The 22,500-nt window shown below is 37.0% G+C and overlaps 1 protein-coding gene across 7 annotated transcripts in view; it reads right to left on the reverse strand.

Moving 5' to 3' along the window:
* tln2b (talin 2b) overlaps positions 1 to 22,500 on the reverse strand; it is a 259,057-nt gene that overhangs the window by 35,690 nt on the left and 200,867 nt on the right. For all 7 annotated transcript variants that reach the window (XM_087312504.1, XM_087312506.1, XM_087312503.1 and 4 more), the window contains 7 exons: positions 20,306 to 20,487; positions 10,469 to 10,601; positions 7,044 to 7,145; positions 4,528 to 4,698; positions 4,053 to 4,199; positions 1,487 to 1,588; positions 42 to 161 (listed from right to left, as the gene is read on the reverse strand). In XM_087312504.1, the coding sequence (XP_087168630.1) occupies positions 42 to 161; positions 1,487 to 1,588; positions 4,053 to 4,199; positions 4,528 to 4,698; positions 7,044 to 7,145; positions 10,469 to 10,601; positions 20,306 to 20,487 (957 nt within the window). The remainder of the gene's footprint in view (positions 1 to 41; positions 162 to 1,486; positions 1,589 to 4,052; positions 4,200 to 4,527; positions 4,699 to 7,043; positions 7,146 to 10,468; positions 10,602 to 20,305; positions 20,488 to 22,500) is intronic.

A 22,500-nucleotide genomic window follows, 5' to 3' on the forward strand; every position in this document is an offset into this window, starting at 1 on the left:
TAATAATAAATATTATTAGTATTAATAGTTTTCCTCCTTACCTCCTCCAGCTCAGCGGTGGCAGCTGCCAGTCGGCCTTGTTGTGCCAGCTGACTGTAATCCACGGTCACCTGAGACGCCAGGCCACCCAGCTCCTCCGGGCACGTCACAGACTTTGTCATCTGGTGTCACAGAACACACCACAGGAACGGTCAATTACAAGCATGCATCCATCCATCCATCCATCCATCCATCCATCCATCCATCCATCCATCCATCCATATATTTATAGTAAATATTAATATGCAAATATATTGTTTATGTATACAAGTATAATATATATATACATACACACACACACACACACACGCGCACACATATTTACACACTCACCGGCCACTTTATTAGGTACACTTGTCCAACTGCTCTTTAATGCACATTTCTAATCAGCCAATCACATGGCAGCAACTCAATGCATTTAGGCATGTAGACATGGTCAAGACGATCTGCTGCAGTTCAAACTGAGCATCAGAATGGGGTAGAAAGGTGATTTAGTGACTTTGAATGTGACATGGTTGTTGGTGCCAGCCGGGCTGCTCTGAGTATTTCAGAAACTGCTGATCTACTGGGATTTTCACAAACAACCATCTCCAGGGTTTACAGAGAATGTTCAGAAAAAGAGAGGCAAAGAGTGGTGGTGGTGTAATGGTGTGGAGGGTTTTTCCTTGGCACACTCTGGGCCCATTAGTACCAATTGAGCATTGTGTCAACGCCCCAGCCAACCTGGGTATTGTTGCTGACCATGTCCATTGCTTTATGACCACAGTGTACATACATTACATTACACTGTACTCAAATGGCCTCCACAGTCTCCAGACCTCAATCCAATAGAGCACCTTTGGGATATTCACATCATGGATGTGCAGCGGACAAATCTGCAGCAACTGTGTGATGCTATCATGTCAATATGGACAAAAATCTGAGGAATATTTCCAGTATCTTGTTGAATCTCTGCCACGATGGATTAAGGCAGTTCTGAAGGCAAAAGGCGGTCCAACCCGGTACTAATAAGGTGTACCTAATAAAGTTGCAGGTGAGTGTAATACAAAAAAAAAAAAAAAAAAAAAAAAAAAAAATATATATATATATATATATATATATATATATATACATATATATATATATATATATATATATATATATATATATATATATATATAAATATTTATGTAAATATATTTCTTTGGTATATTTTTGTTTTTATAAACAGTATGTGTGTGTATTTTTACATATATTCATAAATATACACAGTACACAAGTATATATGCTATAAACACAAACTAATCTTGGATGAGATTAATCCTTTGACGGCACTATATATTAGAAAAGAATGACCCATAAAGCCGTCCAATCCATCAGAACCAAAATATGGGTAAAAAAGCTGAAGTGTGAATTAACTGTATCGTAGCGTCCCTCATGTGTAAGCATTTGAAGAGTGTGTCCTCACCATCTCCTGCGCTGTAATGGCGATGGCTTTGGAAAACTTCACCATGGTGGTCTGGTAATCCACAAAAGTGCCGTCAGGCTCCGGCGGAGTTCCTTCATCCATCTGTGGAGTGAAAATAAGAGACGCGGATAACAGTGAGGCAGTGCTGGATGCTGGAGTCTCCGCTTGGTTCATGTGTGCGCTGCTGAGATGAGGTTCCAGCACAAAATGATCACCGTGCAGATTTTCAATTGGCTGCCATTGTCTTGCACTGTGAATCATGACAGTATAATGAAAGACTGGCTGCATCCACAGATGATAAATGGAGATGTTGTGCCAATTCAGGCTAATAATGAGCTACAGAGACAGCTGTAGTATCTGTCACACATTTACATATGAGAGCGCCAGCTAGACATGACTCTGATTAGAAAGCGTTCGACAGATTTCTAAGACAAATAAATAAATAAATAAAAATGAAAATTATAAATCAAAAACAGAAACTGAAATAATAAGTCTAACATATCATATCATTTATTTTTATTTAATGCCATATCAGCAACAATGGCTGTTTTCATGGTCAAAATAGACATAAATCATATATATGAGTAATATCACACGAGTAGCAGTGTGCTATGGCTGTAAATCAGCACTGGTGGGAGGCGTGCGTTGGCATGAGGCCGCAGGCAAAACAGCTAATTTTGCTCACATTTTAAGATTATAAGGCTGAACGTGACATGAAATGCCATCCGTCTACAGAGATTTCTCACCAGACTGCTGTTGTGTTTGCGATAAGGAGGGACAAGGCTGAATCCAGCCTCTTATTCGCAGCTTCTAATTGACTCTATCCGGTCCACCTTAAAAACCACGAGGCTTCCGTTTTTCAGCTTTTTATTCGTGCTCAGAAAACACACTGAGCAAGGGCTTATTATGCAGTTCTGGCGCCAACTTGTGGATAGACAACGTTAACCTCTACCGACGAGCTCTCCGAAATTGTAATTATTTTAAAATAGGCACTATTTTTGCAAATAAACTGCATAGTTGCAATGTAAACAACTACATTCTCGACTAAAAACGCCTGAAAAGTATATTTTGTTGTCTAACCGCAGTAATATTTGTCAAACTGTAGTGTCTGCTTGTTGCTGGCTGTATGTGGGCGGAGTAATACACAAAGGGTAAAGAGGCTGTACAGATGCTGATATTACTTAAATATATCACAGCTATCAGCCAATCAGATTCATGATCCAGACAGAACTGTTGTATATATATATATATATATATATATATATATATATATATATATATATATATATATATATATATATATATATATATATATATATATATATATATATATATATATATATATATATATATATATATATATATATGTATATATGAAAATGAAATTATTGACCACCGGCAATAAATCATAAATATATCTATAAATGTTTACAAATCTATGGCTCCGGATGGATGCAGTCCTCCACTGCACCTTGGTCTCATATTCATTTCAAAGGAGCGCTACCCTGTACTAAAACGGCAGCTCTACTAACGCATTCCTTCCAGTAGACAACAACAGGGTAGGCGACATCTAATGTAAATATCTATGAACATAAATAAGATTTTTAACATCAATAAATAAAATACATATATATATATATATATATATATATATATATATATATATATATATATATATATATATATATATATATATATATATATATATATATATATATATATATATATATATATATATATATATGGTGTTGGTCATATTGTCCTAATTTTTACATATTTAATATTAATCTGAATTAATATAATCAATATTATTATACAATAGAAAAAATAGGTTCATGGACAAAGCAACATTAAAAAATAAATACAATAAAACCACAAACAAATAAATGCATAAATAAGATCAGACTTTACCGTTAATAAGTATAACACATGAAAAAATATTTCTATAATAAATATATTATATATAAACACACACACACACACACACACACAAATATATAAATATTTATTTAATATTATTATATTATTTAATGTTATTTATTATTTTATTTATTTAATGTCCATCCATCCGTCCATCCATCCATCCATATATATTTATTTACAAATATTAACAACAATAATAAAACTAATAATAATATTTACTGTATATATATATATATATATATATATATATATATATATATATATATATATATATATATATATATATATACATATATATATATATATATACATATATATATATATATATATATATATATATATATATATATATATATATATACATATATATATATATATACACACACATATATATATATATATATATATATATATATATATATATATATATATATATATATATATATGGATGCTTACTTTGATCAATACAAACATTTAAAAAAATCATAAATATGATATATAATTGTCATCTTGTGCTTGATATTTGCAATATATATATATATATATATATATATATATATATATATATATATATATATATATATATATATATATATATATATATATATATATATATATATATAGATAGATTAGAGTCACTCACCCGTCCAATGGACTCAGCGATGGACTCCACCATGCCGCCCACCATCCCGCCCTCACTAGCCGCTTCATTCAGGGTCACCATGATGTCATCGACTGCCTCCTTCATCAGCTGGGCCGCTTCGGAAATGGCATCATGAGTGTGCGTCGCCTAAAACAAGAAAGAGAACATTAATGGATGTTAACGATCATTATTGTGGATGCTAATAAATTTATGGCTATATTTATAGTTATCGTGCTTGACGTGAACTTCCAGCTCAAAATACCCCTCAAATAACGTTTTATAACTCTTTGAAGCTGCCCCTCTTAGGGTTTGATTATAATTGTGCCATATTTGGTGACAGTCGTTTTAAATTCAAATCAGATCTTTCAAAAGAGGGCGGAGCTACAAATGCCTATATGTCAGCAAAAGGGCCAGTGTTAGTGCTTGTTCTGTGAATATGCAACATAAACGCTTTATGTAATGTCATGTGTCGTACCTTTGGGTTTCCTCCGCCCTCTTTGGCAGCATACAGCATCTGTAGAGCAGACTCAAACAGCGTTTTGGTTTGGTCCAGTATGTTCATCTGCTGCTGGTGGTCCGCGTGTTTAGACGCCAGTCCTACTGAGGCCACAATCACCGGCTCGAAGTAGCTGGCTAACTGAGTCACCTGCAGAAAAAAAGGGGATTTTGTAAATATCTGGCACTCAAACATACTGTTTCCTGTGTATATTTCTGTTAAGAGTGATGTGTTGAGGGATCTGATATGACTGCTTTGTTTTTCAGCTATTTATTTGACAGACAAGCTTGCAAACACTTTAGGCGGGAGGCATTAATCTAGGTCCAAACAAACAAAACTGATTTATTAAAAAAATTGTGATGTGATTTTGTAATCAATTCATGATGTTTATTCCGCATATTCAAGTGTGATTCACACTAAAAATATGTAATATATGAACATATGAAGAAAATAAAGGTTGTTGATGCAGGAAAGGTTTGTTTTTGTGTAAATTACCTTCAACATTTGAGCAAAATCATGTATGTACTGCACTTTCAGGTCCATTTTTGACATTGATGTCTGTGTGAATGCTCTGATATACAGTATTTCTCATACCTTGTTTATGGGTTTAAATATATCTTTGCGGTAGTGTACCCTTTAAATATTTTGATGCCGCCAGGAGTAAGGTCTAGATATGTGCTTTCCAGTGCTGTATTTTCATTCTTAAAAGTCCCATAGACTTGACTGATTTAATATAAGTTGTATAAGATAAGTTGTTCTCTGATATCTACATAGTAGGTATGTGACTTAGGTAAGTTAATTTTTTCTAGAAAGAGTTTTAAATGCTCACATATAACCACAACCCATTTAATGACATGCTTTGTTTTGATCATATTTGTCCATATTTATGGCAAATTTCACAATATACACATTAAACTGCCAAATGATACATTAACCAACCTTATGTCTTATGGGTGGCACTGAATACATTTTTAATCTGTATATCCTGCATTTTGCATATATATTATAGGGCAATTGAATTTTTTGCATGAACTATACCTTTAAGACCCCATTATTTGTGGTTAATGCTAACACTATTTGAACATATTCATGGAAAATGTCATAATATACACATTAAACTAACAAAAAATACATTAAAAGCAATGTTATGTCGGTGTTCAATGCATTACTAATCTGTATATCCTGCATTTTGCATATAAATTATAGGAAAAGACTAATACTTTGGAAGTCAATGGTTACAGGTTTCCAATGCTCTTCAAAATATATTAAATTGCGTTTAACAGAGGAAAGAAACTCATAAAGGTTTGGAACAAGTAAATGATGACAAAATGACTTTTTATTTTTTTTGCATGAACTATCCCTTTAAGATTATGACCCTACTATTTGTGGCTAACACTATTTGACCATTTTCATGGCAAATTTCACAATATACATGCTAAACTAACAAAAAATACATTTCAACCAACCTTATGTCTTATGGGTGGTGCTGAATACATTTTTGTTACAACAATATTGTTGTCGTCTCGCTAGGAAACATTGTGGCCCATCAAGTAGTTAAGGTAAATATGTTTTGCCCCAGAAAGAGCTTTATTTACTTATTTAAAACCACTATAATAATAATAATAAATATCACAATATACCCGTTAAACTAACAAAAGATAAATTTAAAGTAATAATATGGGTGGTGAATACATTTTTAATCTGTATATCCTGCATTTTGCATTCTGACAATCTGTGCCCCTTTTTTAGTCTCCCTGACTCTCTCATTTTCAAAATAAGAGTCCCACATACATTGTATGTTTAATACAAGCTTGGATAACAATAAAAATAAGGAAAACGATATTGTTGTAATTTCACTAAAAAACATTGTGGCCAATTAAACGCTGGCTGGGGCGTACATATTAATGCGTGTTTTGTTCAAATTGGGCAGATTTTCACTGGGATTTTACACTCACAGCATTTACATGAGAATTAGGAAACAAAGGCTCATTGTATATCATCTCTATGTACTGAACTCTTATTTTGCATATAAAGTCAAAATTATTAGCCCTCCTGTGAATTTTGTTTTCTTTTTAAATATTTCCCAAATGACAGAGCAAGGAATTTTTCACAGTATTTCCTATAACATTTTTTCTTCTGGAGAAAGTCTTATTTGTTTTATTTCGGCTCGAATAAAAGCAGTTTTAAATTTTTTAAAGAGCATTTTAATTCAATATTATTAGCCCCCTAAAGCAATACTTGTTTTCGATTGTCTACAGAACATCCATACCTATACGAAGATTTGCCTAATTAGCCTAATTAACCGAGTTCAACTTTTAAATTGCACTTTAAGCTGAATACTAATATCTTGAATAATATCTAGTCAAATATTATGTTGAAATCATGGCAAAGATAAAAGTAGCAAAATGATCGATGAATGTTGTTTATCTTTATGCAACAGTGTCTTCATGAGCTTCCTGTGGCATTATTTCGTTTAGAGTACATTGTAGTTTTACCTTGTGTCCGAGTTGAGCTGCTTCGCCTCGTGCTGCTGTGGATATGGGGTCGATGAGGTGGCCGATTTCCTGCACGGCAGACGTCAGCTGCTCCTGTAACGCCTGAATTTCATAGCAACACCAGTTTTCAACAATTTGGTCCAATGTGATAAACAGCAATGTAAGCAATGCTTGGAGAAAATCCAATCAAAACAGATGTTCTTTACATATTCTTAAAGGCACAGTTCTGAATTGTAAACCATTACAGGTAGACATTTTTGATTCTATTAGTGGAATAAAAACTACAGTGACACTAAAATGGCATCATACAACAAAGAAACAAAATGATCTTTTTTTACAATCATACTAAAAAAGCTTAGATATATGTTTAATAATGGCCAAAATGAAACAGGGTATATGGTAAATCTGGTATAGGGCAAAAAAGGTGGAATAAATTAAATAAATCTATTACAACCCAAGTAGCAAAGAATTCTGGCCCAGATTTGGCAAAAAGCTGGCACAGCAGGCATTCATCCGGCACTGGCATACAGCATGTGGGCCAAACATGGCCCAGGTTTGGCAGAGGTGGCACCGTATTTAAGGTGGCACACAAGATTTGGGCCAGATGAAAAATGTAGTATTTGGCCCAGATTTAAAAATTTGATAAGTGGGCCATGACCCACATTTAAGATACACTAAAATCATTTTTGAGTAAAGAAAAAAAATTCTACCAATCAGGTCGCTTTGAGAAAAAGCGTGCCCATAGTGTGCCTAAAGCGCATCACTCCATGGGTTTATCAATTTCATTGCAATCGTGACACACCAACCTATCTGGCCCAGTTCAGAACCAGTTATGAGTTATTAACTTGGCTGAGACTTGGCCCAGATATGGTCTGTGTTTGGCCCTTGTCTGGAAGCCAGATTTGGTCCAGTCATGTACCGTAATTCACTGCGGCATGTGGGCCAAGCAAAACCTGATTGTGTGGGCCAGAGCTGGGCCAGAGACATTTTGCTATGTGGGAATACATTTTAAAGTCAACTAACTGCAATTAAAACGTTAAAGTACTGAAATTATTAAAGATAAATTGAAAACTGAAAAAAATAGATTTACAAAACTTACAAAATAAATACTATAAAAGTTTGCAAATTATACTGAAATAACTGATTCTTATCCATAAAAACTTCAGAATGATTTAAATGGAAAAAAGTAGATGCCACTTAAAAATAAAACAGATCGTTGTTTTTGAGTTCACTGTAAGTTCAGCATGTAAAGTAAGAACATCACTATATATATGAATAACTTTGGGCTTGACTATATATATATATATAGTCAATTTGTTTAAATATATATAGTCATGTAGTTGTTTAAATCGAAACAGTGCAGTTTATTTAAAAGGATAGTGCCTGTTTTGAATATTTATAATTTCAGAGATTCAGCGCTTCGGCAGCCATTAGCCTGTCATACTGAGCAGAGCAAAGATGGCTGACGCTCCGCTAAAAGATGGCGACAAAGACGCACAATAACGCTCCATTGACACAGGGCTTCAGCGTCAACGCTTGACTGAAGGCGTGTTTGAAGTTGGGGCTGAAACGATCGTCATAGAAATGTCAGCCAATGAAATTCAGTCAGCAATAGGCCACTGTCTAGCTGGTGTATTTGCATACAGCGATCTGATTGGCTGACGCTTCCGTCGGCGCTTGAAAAGTTGAGCTATCCCAACTTCTGCAGCAAGCAACATCTCTGAAGCGGTGCCGACGGATCCACAATGCAGTTCGGCAACGCCTGACGTCACCTATTCAAAGTGAATGGGAACGGTTGACGCTGGCGCCCCGTGTAAATGGGGCATAAGCCCTTAAACGAGGAAAACTGCGTACATTTCAAACTACAGCTGAACACATGGAACAGGTAAGTGACAATCTAAGTTGATCTCTCTCTTTTGTATTTAGTAGTGCTGTATTTATACCATAGTAATCTGATAGTGTTTGCTTTGCTTTGGCTTTTTTCGGGGTTAATTATTGTGATCTCCTGATTGCAACAGAGAAATACTGGGAAATCTCTGTAGACTGATGGCATTTCATGCTGTTCAGCCTTATAATCTTAAAATGTGAGCCAAATTACCTGTTTTGTTATCACTTTAGACATTACGCTAGAGAATCATTCAAACGCTAGCTCTAAAGCAATGTTTGTGAAGTAGCAATGGTTTCTGCTCTTCTGACTTCAGCTGCAGATGTAAATGAATGGTGGAAGAAAGTTCTTTATACTAAAGGGTTTTAAGACTCTCCGTGTTTGATTTTCTTTTTTCTTTTTTATACACATGATTATACCATCGAACTGTTGTATAAACGCAATATTACACCCGTAGCAATGGTGGGACACTAAAGGCACTTAGCCTGCGGCCTTGAGCCAATGTAAACAACCCAGGCTCATTCTGAAAACGTAGTCCAGCGGACGTTTCTGGAGACCGCAAAATACGTCCCGGGGGGTACGTATTTGTGCAGTTTTTGTTTTCGTGGATCCGCGAGAGGCCGCTGTGTGCACTTTTTCATATCTCGAACGTCTCTCGTGAGCGCCGTTCGCGCCCGCGCTGTTCTCGCGTCAACCCACCAGAGGCACTGTCTGACTGACCAAATGATTGACTGCGCGACCGGCTAATCGGCTGACCCACCCTCCTCCTTCCCTGAACACAGTCCGCCCGCCCGCTCACTTCCCTAAACCCGAGCAACAATTTAGAAAAGCCGTCTAGAAAAAGAAAAGCCCTCGTCTGTTTTTTTTTAACACTTTTTCGGATTTTACCACGCTCTCACCCTGTTATGAACTCGTTCGCTTTATTTTTTGGATTCTGTTTTTGTCTTATCTGATTTCTGGAACCGCTCTTCCCCGGACACCTTTGTCAACTCCTCCTCTCTGCATCTGAAGTCTGCCGACGCACACGATGAGCTGACCGAACAAATTGATTGCGGCAGGAAAGCTCTCCACACGGAAGTAAGCGGTCAGCTGGCAAGATCGAAAGGGAAGGGCGTCTCAAAAACCCGCCCCCCCCCCCCCCCACGTACCGTTCGCTAAAAAAAATGAAATGCAGCCATACGTACCTCCCGGGACGTATTTCGCGGTCTCCAGAAAACTGTTGTTTAAATATTTAAATAAAATCTTCAACAAATTAAATAGTTTCCTTAAAAATGTTTGTTACGATGAAAAGTTTCACGTTTTTTAATAAATAAATAGACTGATAACTTTATTAATTTGTATGAATATAATTGGTACATTCCTTTTTATTTATATTGTTTTTATTTGTTAAGCAGCATTCCAAGTCCTTAATAGATTTATTAATAGATTTATCATCTTTGCCATCACGACAAGCTGTTGCAGACATAAAAGCAACCCTGTTCCAGAGCACCGTTAACGAAAAGAGGGCAGGTACTGACACAGACATGATTTTATTGGTTACCTCCAGGGAAATGTCATCTCTGCGTGGCAAACTCTGACCCACGGCAGCAAGAGAGACTTGCTCGATGTCCCTGATGCTCTTATTGATGCTGTCGATGGACTGGTCACACTCCCGCTGCCCAGGAGCCTTGTCCCTGTCACAACAGCACAGAATGGGTTACTAGGTTTTGTTCTCCTACATTAGATTTACATCCACTCAAGGTTAAAAAATATTTATTTCGTCATAATGTACACTGCTGCATCAGCTCTTTTCATCCAACATCTTAAAAAAACCCACATCGCTAAACCCCAAAGGCAACTCTACTCTGATTGGTCAGTTAATTTGCTATTGTGAATGGTTGATCACTTACAGTCTGTTAGAAACCAAATGGCTATTACTATATCCTAATTTCAGCTCTTCCACAGCAGTTCCTAATGGTGTTATGAACATTAATAACAGTGAGTGGTAAATATGGTTTGTCAGATAATTCTGGAAATTATCACAAGGTATCAGATTACCATCAATAACTGTGAGGATCTGAAAGTTTTATATAATTTAAAGGGGACCTTTTATGCAAAAATCACTTTCACAGGGGGTTTAAACACAGATGTGTGGCAGCAGTCTGTAAACATAACCAGCTTCTAATGGTAAAAATGTAATAATTAAATTTTTTTATAATCACATTTGATAAAAACAGCCTCTCGCTCACTCTAAAAACACACTCTGATTGACATTGTCCCTATACAAGTATCATATGAATATGAATCTACCACTATGCTGACACACAGGCATTTGTAGCTCCGCCCTATTTTGAAAATAGCACAATCTCATTTGAATTTAAAGCGACAGTCACCAAAACGTTTAAAATTAGACTCAAAGCCTGAAAGGGTCAGTTTCAAAGACTTATAAAACATTATTCGTGTGGTATTTTGAGTTGAAACTTCACATACACATTTTAGGAACAAAGCCTTATTTTGCATCTTGTAAAAAGGGTTAAAAGGTGCTATATGTAGTGGCAAAACTAGGTAATGCAGTCCAAATAGGAACCAATAGGAATCAACGCAACTGTCAAAGTATCAAGCATTAAGCGGAAGTATCAAACATTACACTGTAAGCAGGCCTTCATTTGTGCTAGAACACGCTGGATCCGGAACCTTTGAAATCTAATCCGGCACCTCATTTTACCGATCCCCCTCCTCAAAGCCCTCCTCCCCCGTGTTCACTTTCATTTTCTTCCGCGACTCCCCAACCCTCTTCACTTTTGTCTCTTTTTTCGTCGCCTTTTCCGGGACCTAGCAATTCACAAATTAAACACTGACTGTAAGCTAATAAGCTAATGCACAGGGGGGAAAAAATCTGCATTTTAACATTTTCAAAATACTTAATTCTGTGTGAATTATGAGCCATTTTCCTCATGGAGACCAAAAAAAGTCCAGCAACCCAGTACTGGGAAACACCCATACATTCCTGCATTCACACACACACACACACTCGTACACTAAAATCCAGTTTTGTCCACCCTAATCCCCTACAGCGCATGTCTTTGGACTGTGGGGGATACCGGAGCACCTGGAGAAAACCCAAAGGAACACAGGGAGAACATGCAAACTCCACACAGAAATGCCAACCGACCCAGCCAGGACTCAAACCAGCGACCTTCTATACCTCTCCCCCAACCTTAACAGGAAACAATCAGAATTTTACTAAATACTTCAGTATGATTTATAAGCATGTTTATCTATGGGGACCTTAACTTTGTCAAAAAGTCCCCACAAGTCTGTGTGCATTCCGGTTTAAGTCCCCGCAGAGATATAGAAACAAGCACACAAATGCAAACACACAGATCTGGCTGCTCTCCAGCTCTGATTGGCTGATCTGGGAGGACAGTGTATGGAGGGCATCCAGACGGGCAGCGAGCCGAGCCGCTGTTCCTGCAACTGCTGAGAGTGTTACAGAGGAGAAAGACACCATCAGGCCTTCACGCTCACCGACCTCAGATCAGGTCATCTGAGAGTCTGATCTGTGTTCAGTCTCCTCAATCCACATCCGTCACGCTCTCGACGAAGTGAGAAACCCAGAAAGAGTCACTTACCACAAAACACAACCCACTGACAGACACAGTCCATCATTACAGAGAAAAGCCTTCAAAACAACTCCTCCGAATCTAAATCATTCTTGGCTTCTGGAGGAATGCAGATCTTACACCGTGTCTTAACAATAAGCCATGTGACAAGATTTCAATGATAAGCAATTTGTCTGACAGAAACATTGAAATAGCAGAAGCGCTGAATAGATTCCATACCCAATAGACAGGTTTATAAGCTAATTAATAAATGTTGAATCTCATTAACATTATTGAAAGTACATGCTTAGTGACTGTTATTTGTTAGTTGGTATTGTTTGCTAGTTATTTCATTTTCAAGATCTGAGGTAAACTATCCGCTGGTGCTTTCGGTATGGGTATGAATGATATGTAAAAAGGTATTCAAACATACAACGGAAGCAACACCGAACACCGAATAAAGCACATAATCAGTACCTGAAGAGATCATTGTTATAGTAGTTTACGCTGTTGTATGTTGTATGCATCGCAGAAATAAAAAAAAAAAACTGTTTGTAAAATAGAAAATCACAGATGATAGGACAAAAAGATGATGATTTTAACACAGAAAAGATAGATCTTATGGCATCTCGCATCATGTGTACTTGGGACACTTGTAGTTTAGTTGGTTGTCTTGGTCTGTTTGGTCAGAACAAAAAATGTAAAAGTTTCTGCATTATATATATTAGCTATATTTCTTCTCGATAGTCTACAGAACAAACCATTGTTATACAATAACTTGCTTTATTCCCCTAACCTGCCTAGTTAACTTAATTAACCTAGTTAAGCCTTTAAATGACACTTTAAGCTGTATAGAAGTGACTTGAAAAATATCTAGTCAATTATTATTTACAGACATCATGGTAAAGATAAAATAAATCGCTTATTAGAAATGAGTTATTAAAACTATTATGTTTAGAAATGTGCTAAAAAGATCTACTCTCGGTTAAACAGAAATTGGGGAAAAAATAAACAAGCGGTCTAATAATTTAGGGGGGCTAATAATTCTGACTTCAACAATATAAAATATTAGGTGGGCATAGATTATTATTTTATATTTAGATTGTAATAAAAAAAAAAAGTATATAATACTTTTATAACTTATAATACTTTAATTAACTCATCTCTAATAACTGATTTCTTTTTTTTTCTTTATTATATTTGCCATGATGACAATAAATAATATTTGACTAGATATTTTTCAAGACACTTCTACACAGCTTAAAGTGTTAGTTAGGTAGGCAGGTTAGGGTAATTAGGCAGGTTATTGTAAAACGATGGTTTGTTCTGTAGACTATTGAAAAAATATATAGTTTAAAGGGGCTTATAATATTGACCTTAAAACGTTTTTATTCTAGCCAAAATAAAACAAATAAGACTTTCTCCAGAAGAAAAAACATTATCAGAGATACTGTTATACATTTCTTTGCTCTGTTAAACATTATTTGGGAAATATTTAAAAATGTAAAAGTGATTCAAAATAAATTAAAACAATTCTGACTTTAACTGTATATATAAAGATAATCTGTTCTCCCTAATTGCTTTTTCATTATGTTACTATAATATGTCCCCTATATTAATTATTATAATATCTGCAGTACTTCTTCAATATACATTTTTTAAACAGGGAATTCCCTGATTCACATTTCACTAGTTGTTGGCGATTTAACATCCCTAACGCATGAGTTTGTTTGCTTCATTACAGCTGCAGGGGGGAGATTTGCAAAGAGAAGGCGAGTGTGTGCAAACTGAACAGCTGCTACAGCTAATAACATTTGCTCTTGAGTTATCAAATGAACAAGTTTGAATTAAACCTGCGTTGTTTTTATTTAACACCTGATGGCCGATGCTGCTTCGGGCTAAAACATACAACTGCACTTATTGTAGGAACATTTGAGGATAATGAGCTTTTAAAAATGTTCGCCTTGATTGTAGGTCATTGTATAAGTTGTCAGGGACGCAGTGACTGCAACAACAAAAAGAAACAACATTTGCATGTCTAATTATAAGCGATGATTACTCCGCTTTGGTAATTAAAATGCTGTTCATATAAGTATCTGCTAACTGTTTACAAACAGCAAACATGTAATAGACAGACAATTAGCTTAACATATAGATGAAATCAGTACCATCCCTCTCCCCCTTTTCCCCATTTCTGTTTAACATAGAGAAGATTTTTTTCAACGCATTTCTAAACTGTTTTAATAACTCATTTCTAATAACTGATTTCTTTTATCTTTGCCATGATGACAGTAAATAATATTTCACTAGATATTTTTTAAGATGCTAAAGTGACATTTGAAGGCTTAAATAGGTTAATTAGGGCAAGTTATGCCCTGTTTAAGTCCAAAGGCGCAGGGCGCAAATGCTTTCAGGGCGTGTCAGAATCCACTTTTGCTAATTTAAGGATGGAAAAATCCGCTTTGCGCCGTGGCGCTTGGTCGAACAGGGTTGAGCTTATTCTCTTAATGAGTTATAGGTGTGTTTTGAGAATAAACCAATTAGAGTCTCATCTCCCATTCCCTTTCAGAGTCAGCTGCGTCGCGCCATAAGCGCATTTGCTATTTACATGGCGGACTGTAGAAGTAGAAAAACTGAACGCTTCACTTACGAGAAAACAGTTAAACAGAGCATCTGCAGCGCGAGAATGAGCCTCCTCATTTTTTACTTTCACTTTCACTCTCGTGGATAGGGAAACTTGTTGTACGCACAGACATCCATTAGCCTATACATAATTAATTTAGTTTGTTAGGCACAAAGATTTGTTTTAAAACTATTTCTAAATTCAGTTCTAATTTCCAGCAAACGAATAAATGAACAATAATAACGAAGTGTGCTCAATTTCCAAATACACTTGGTGTGCCCCATATGGTCTAAAACCTGACAGGTGGACAAATGTAAGCATATTATGAATAAACTCAAAAAGCCCCCCCCCCCCCCCCCCCCCCCCCCGAAATGAAGAAGGCATGGAGTGGGTGGTTTTTACATTTATGTAGGCTAGAAAGTAATATTTTTGGTCATTTTTAAATCATATGTAAAGATATTTGTGTATTGCTGTTAGGGATGTAACGGTATCAGAATTTCACGGTACGGTAATACCTCGGTATGAATGTCACGGTACGGTATTTATTGAATCATTTACAGGAAAAAACAAAACTTATGAAAATACTCCAAAAAAGTGCCAAAAGTGTCAATGACATACAAATTAGCCATCTATCTGTAAGCTTTGAAACAGGAACTTCAATTTTAATAACAAAAAATTATTAAACCATGTAAAAAAATAAAGTTTCAATTTAGTATTGTTGAAAACTCATGACATTCAACATTTAATCACACTCAGCCCATCTACCCAGATCAGAGCTCTGCTAGTCGGACTTCTCATCAAGCATCTCCCGCTGGATCTAATCTCACTATATTTATTAAACGGGATATTTCATTTATCTTGTTGTCTTTATCTAACGACATATTCCCTGACTTTGGGCATTGGAATCTATTACTTGTTCTCAGGTAACGTGTTTTGGCTGAGCGCAAAGATAAGTTAATGATTAATGTAACCACGTACATTCTGTATATTGACTGATCGCTTGCCTTTATTTCCTATAATGTATAAACTTATTGTATGTTATACTTTTAAAATGGCCATTATCTATTCTTAAAACTGATACTCAGCAAAAGAGAGGCTGTGTTTCGTATTTTCACTGAAATTGAAAGGAGGCAGTTGTTATCGGCTCCGTTTTGTTATAAATGTCCACACAGTGAAGATGACGCTCATCTTATGCAGCACGACGCCTCAACATGTCTGCTGTCTAAGTTGCTAATATTAAAATGAAAATAGGCAGTTCCTTAAATCATGTTTACATTTTATTGTTGAGAAAGTGAAACAACGAAGCCAGGGTGATGTGAATGAAGTTATAAAGTACACTGTTCCCTTTGAAGATTTACCCGTGTCCTCGGTATAGTCTGCTTTTCCATATCAAACTGAGAAGAAGAGACTGCAGCCTTGATCAAACTTGCGAAGTTTTAACTTACACGGAGAAGATGCAGGACTAAACTGTGCGTGTTAGGCTACTTAATATTCAGGAAAAGCCCCAATCAGAGAGGCAAACGTCTGCAGCCCCGCCTCCGTTTTAGATGACTCCGTTTTCCATCATCCACAATGAGACGGAGCTGCAGCGTTTCAAGAATGAAAACAGCCTCTCCAGCGTTTTCGAAACGCTCCGTTTTCGGCGCTCGAGAACTCCGGCGTAGTGTGGACGGTTGGCGTAACCGTAGCAAAACTTATGCGTTTTCAAACTAAAACGCATTAGTGTTAACGGGGCCTTAGAGTTTTCCAGCTCTTTTCATCCCCGCTTCTAGCAGCACACTCCATTTCCGCATTACTGGATCTGTAGCGACAACAGACCGCAAGGGCTGATGGTCTAGCATGGGCTGATGGCAATTGTAGTTTTCGCTATCTCCCGTTCGCTTCATTCGCCTGAGCAAATTTTCTCAGAAGACCTATAGTTTTACCGAGTCATGCGACTTCGGTAATATCGAAAAAAATTAATATTGCGGTATGACGGTATTTACAATACCGTTACATCCCTAATTGCTGTACATCCTGTGTGTATTAAGCAGTGTGTAAGCGAGGCGCACAACTAACGTGCTCTGCACTGGACAATTGACCGGCTTTGTTCTGGTCTATTGAACCGTCTATTTAAGTTTTTTTTCAAAATAGCAACGTGCCAGCAATGCGCCTCAACACGCCTCCTTTTTTAGATCAGAACGCCGATGGGTGCACATATGAGAACAGCATGGCGCAAAATGTCAAAACGACTCTTGCGCCGAGCTGAAACTAGCAAACAACAATTGTGTCGCGCCTTGTGCCGGGTGTATGATAGAGCCCTTAGTTTTAAAACTGTGTTTTAGAATGAAAATGATCCACGTCTAGTGTTGAGGAGTAACTAGTTACATGTAACAGCGTTATATAATTTAATTACAAAATAAATGTAACTGTAATTCGTTACAGTTACTGAAAAAATGTGTAATTAAATTACAGTTACTTATGAAAATGTTAAAGATTACAAAAGGGGTTACATCTAAATATATTCTTTCAAAATCGGTGATATGTTGAATGATTTTAGTCTGTTGCTTTGCCTGTTTTTGATATGCACAATTAAAGCGATGCTATTCTGGTGCTTTTAATTGGTTTTCAGGTTTGAATTTGCCGCTGAAAGCATCAGGCTACTACAATCAGTCTAAGAGCTGGCACCGTGGCGAGTGATAAAAATGCATTTCATTGCTGGAAATTTTAAACTAATTTCACTCTGAAATCTGAGAAGGGCACAAATGTAACAGTTTAGTGCGAAATTTGTTAGCCAGCTGTTAAAATACGTTCAACACCAAAGGCTTTAATGTCAAATTTGAGGAAGCATCTGCAGGTATGTAACCTAGCCTTTCTCTATTTTATAAAAGCAAATGTGTTTCTTTGTTATCGTGAGTGTACAGAAAGAAAAACAGACCCTTTCATTTCCAATGATATATTATGACTCACAAAGTTATCGATTTGTGAAATTCAGGGCACAAACAGACTCCTCTGGCCAAAGGAATTTTATCATATAACAGTGTTGAGCAGTAGCATCGCTACAAGTAGTAGCGCTACTAGCTTAACTACATTTCTTAGTAGCGTGGCGGTAGCATTGCTACTTTATAATTCAAATAGCTTTTTAGTAGCTCACAATTCCAGATCGCGGATCAATAAGTGACGGCACTGACATTGACAGAGCTGTGAGGCCGGTGTCTAGCTGATCAAAGTAAATCTTTATGATGGCGAGAATTGTGATTTCTTCTTCCTGTTTTTCAGTAGTCGACAACAAACTTTTTGGTGCGTTACTGTCACCTCTCGCTCTGGCCGGTGACGTCGCCAACCAATTAGGCTATGAATTTGCTTGATGGAAAGATGACTAAGATAGACGAGGTCTATATATATATATATATATATATATATATATATATATATATATATATATATATATATATATATATATATATATTAGGGATGTAACGGTATTGTAAATACCGTCATACCGCAATAGTAATTTTTTTTTATATTACTGTAGTCGCATGACTCGGTAAAACTATAGGTCTTCTGAGAAAATTTGCTCAGGCGAATGAAGCGAATGGGAGGTAGTGGAAATTCCCATCAGCCCAGGCGTGGCCATCATCGTTTGCGGTCTGTTGTCACTACAGATCCAGTAATGCGGAAATGGAGTGTGCTGCTAGTAGCGGGGAAGAAAAAGAGCTGGAAATGATCGAACCTAAAGCAGGTTTTAAATCGGATGTGTGGAAGCATTTCGGTTTCTTTCTAAAAAGATACGAAAAAGTAGAAAAGGTGACAGACAAAGAAAAAAAACAATATGCAGGCACTGCCAGACTGTGGTGAAATATAAGTCGGGGAATACGACTAAAAACAGTCATGGGGACTGCAGAACACAGCACACTTGTTAGATTGATGCAGACATTGACTTGTACAGCAAAGAGACCTCTATCTCACTCATGGCTTGTCCTCTGAAGTGGTGGAAAGACAATGCACAACGTTACCCACTGCTGTCATCCTTGGCTAAATCATATCTCTATGTCCCAGAAACCTCAGTATCAAATGAGTTTTTTTTTTCTGTTGCAGGGGACATTGTAAATGCCCAGAGATCCCAGCTCTTACCAGATTATAATTATATGATAATTTTCCTTTAAAAACCCATCTCTATCTAAGTGAGTGAGTGATTAAATGTTGAATGTGATGAGTTTTCAACAATACTAAATTGAAACTTTATTTTTTTATATGGTTTAATAGTTTTTCGTTATTAAAATTAAAAAATTGAAGTTCCTGTTTCGAAACTCACAGATAGATGGCTAATTTGTATGTCATTGATATGTTCAGTGCTAAGGTAACTAAACAAAACACTTGTATTCTTGCTACCCAAATCAAACACACCTGAACCAATTAATTAGGACCTGAACACCACGTGATAATTACAGGCAGGTGTGTTTGATATGGGTTGCAACTGAAATCTGCAGGAAGGTGGCTCTCCAGAAACAAGGTTGGCCACCCCTGACCTAGCGCTTCGGAAAAGATCTCCGTCCACACGACAGTATACCACTAAAAACACACATGACCACACACACCCTGGCATGCTCCAGGAGCTCCTTTAAGTCAGCGGGTGCTTAGAGCGCACCTACCCAGATGAGAGCTGTGTTGTGATCTCAATCCAATAGAGCGCCTTTGGGATGTGGTGGAACGGGAGATTCACATCATGGATGTGCAGCCGACAAATCTGCAGCAACTGTGTGATGCTATCCTGTCAATATGGAGCAAAATCTCTGAGGAATATTTCCAATACCTTGTTGAATCTATGCCACGAAGGATTAAGGCAGTTCTGAAGGCAAAAGAAGGTACAACCCAGTACTAGGTAAGGTGTTCCTAATATAGTGGCCGGTGAGTGTATACTGTTTAACCACAAAATCTTGCATTCCAGAAATAGTTTTAAAAAAGTTATTTTTTTGGATAAAAAGTATATATAATTTTGTCATTTTAAAAAAAAAAAACAAGTGTTTGTTTTACTAGGTAAGACCCGTATTCTTCAACTGAGATCATTTAGAGCCATTTTAAAAATACATTTTGGAAGTTGTTGAAGTCCACTGTGTGGATGAAAATCCTGCATGTTTTCTTCAAAGTGGTTTTAGTGGTGAGATGAAATGTATTTTTTTGTTGTTTCACAGACCTGATGGATGTGATGAGGCTCTTGATGGAGTCCGACACGGTGCGTGAGTGTCCTGCCAGGATGGACCAGGTGGGCGGGTCTTTGGGGTTGATGATGAGCGAGCGGGCGGTCTCTAAGAGGTGGGTGGAGCTGTCCAGCATTGAGCGAGCAGAGCGAACGATTGGCTCCTGCGCTGCTGAACCCTGCGATTGCACAGAGATACACGTCAGCTTACAAACTGATTATTTAGTTTGCTTTCAATACGCACACACAAATACAGAAGCTGTCACTGAATTTTTCTTGCATGAATTAATAAAAAATTTGGATCTTAAAAACATCCAAAACCCCATATTTGAAAAACTAAATCAAGCTCCCAGAAATTGACTAGAGTGATAAAATTGTCAAGGACGTGTGTTTGCAAAACTACACACTCGCTGACCTTTTAGACTTCCTGTGAGGAAGTCCAGTGTCAAACAGTCAGAGAGCGGACAGAAACCACTTTGTTTTGGCACAACATTACAGCCAGTATTTCAAAGGCAGAGGAGTCACCTACTTATTCATGCAGAGAGTGTGGGCACATCTGACCATATTTCACATACAAAGAAAGATAGCGCATGCGAACTGAATTCACCATGTGTGCAGATGCTAAACTTATACCTCCAATACGTGCATGCTTCCTCCAATGAAGCTAAATAAATAACTATAACCCGGCTTGTGGTTTTATTATAGACAATATCGTCAGTTCCAAACAAATTAACCACACACACACACACAGTATAGGCACAATAAATACTAAATAAAAACGAAGGTATTAGGTATGTCATCCCGTTGTGGCTTGTCTACGCATGAATGCTGGCAAACTCAACGACTCACTCAAAGATCCAGCCATTTATATAACTGCTGAATGAGTCAGCGTTTTAGAACGAATCAGTTGAGTAAACAATTCAACGACTCACTTATCAAGACTTGTTTTGTTCCAGAAACGATCATTGTTTTTAAACAAGCCAATTAAATAAACGATTCAATGACTCACTCAATGCTCATATGTGTACTATTTTTGCTTATAAATCAATCAGTGTTTGAACAAATACACAAAAACGCAACTTTTACAAGATATTTTCATTATGGTATGCTATAAAAAATGTGATCTGGCTCAAAAAGACAGCTATTTTTTTATTACCTGAATGAGTCAGCGTTTTAGAACGAATCAGTTGAGTACACAATTCAAAAGCTGCGTCCCAAATCGCATACTTATGCACTATTCTACGCCATTTTGTAGTATAAATAGTGTAAGTAGTGCGTTCACACTGAAAACACTAAAAATAATAAGAGCACTTTAATTACCCGGATGATGCACTCATTCAGCCGCTGAAATGAAGTGTGTAATGATGGACACTTCACGCACTCAACGACTGCAGGTTTGCTTACGTAGCGGAAGGGGCGGAGCTATCAGACGCACATGTTGAATAACTTTATTTATTTTGGATGGTGAAAGCAAAATTCTCCTACGAGAGTGATTATAGCGCCTCCCGATGGTGAATGCGGCAATACTCACGGCAGGTTTTATTTGATAGTTTGGGTCATTTATTTCAATGATTTGGCAACCGTCAAACGTCATCAGGGAAACGGTTTGAATTTCCGCTTAGTAAAAAAACATTAGTGTGCCATTTGGGACAACACTACATACATATACTTTCCTGTTGAGTGTGTAAGTGCATAAGTACATAGTGCATGAGTGCATAGTGTATAGTGTGCCATTTGGGACGCAGCTAACGACTTGCTTATCAAGACTTGCTACTTGTTTCGTTCCAGAAACGATCATTAGCCCCTTTCACACATACAGACCTTTCCGGAAAATTACCGGCAATTTTCCGGAAAGGTTGTATGTGTGAACAGGTCCTTTTTGAAAATACCGGTAAATTCGTTCTGGCTATTTTCCGGAAAGAGAAGTTGTAACATTACCGGCAATTTGCCGGAATGCTGCGCTGTGTGAACGCAGAAGGAAGATTTCCGGAATAAGCTCGTGCACGTCTAGAACGTGCTGACGTAAGACTTCTGCTTTAGCCAATCACAACAGTCAGACGCATTTACGTCCGCGCGGTTTGTGAGAATAAAAGCCTTTGAATATTTTTCCAGACACATTTAGCTGCTAGAAGTTAGTCAGATCACGTTTATATGTTCTTCTTAATGCCAACTGTGCAAATAATCATCGATAA

The sequence above is a fragment of the Danio rerio genome, chromosome 25, assembly GCF_052040795.2.
Source record: "Danio rerio strain M-AB ecotype USA chromosome 25, GRCz13ab, whole genome shotgun sequence".
NCBI classification, from domain to species: Eukaryota; Metazoa; Chordata; class Actinopteri; order Cypriniformes; family Danionidae; genus Danio; species Danio rerio.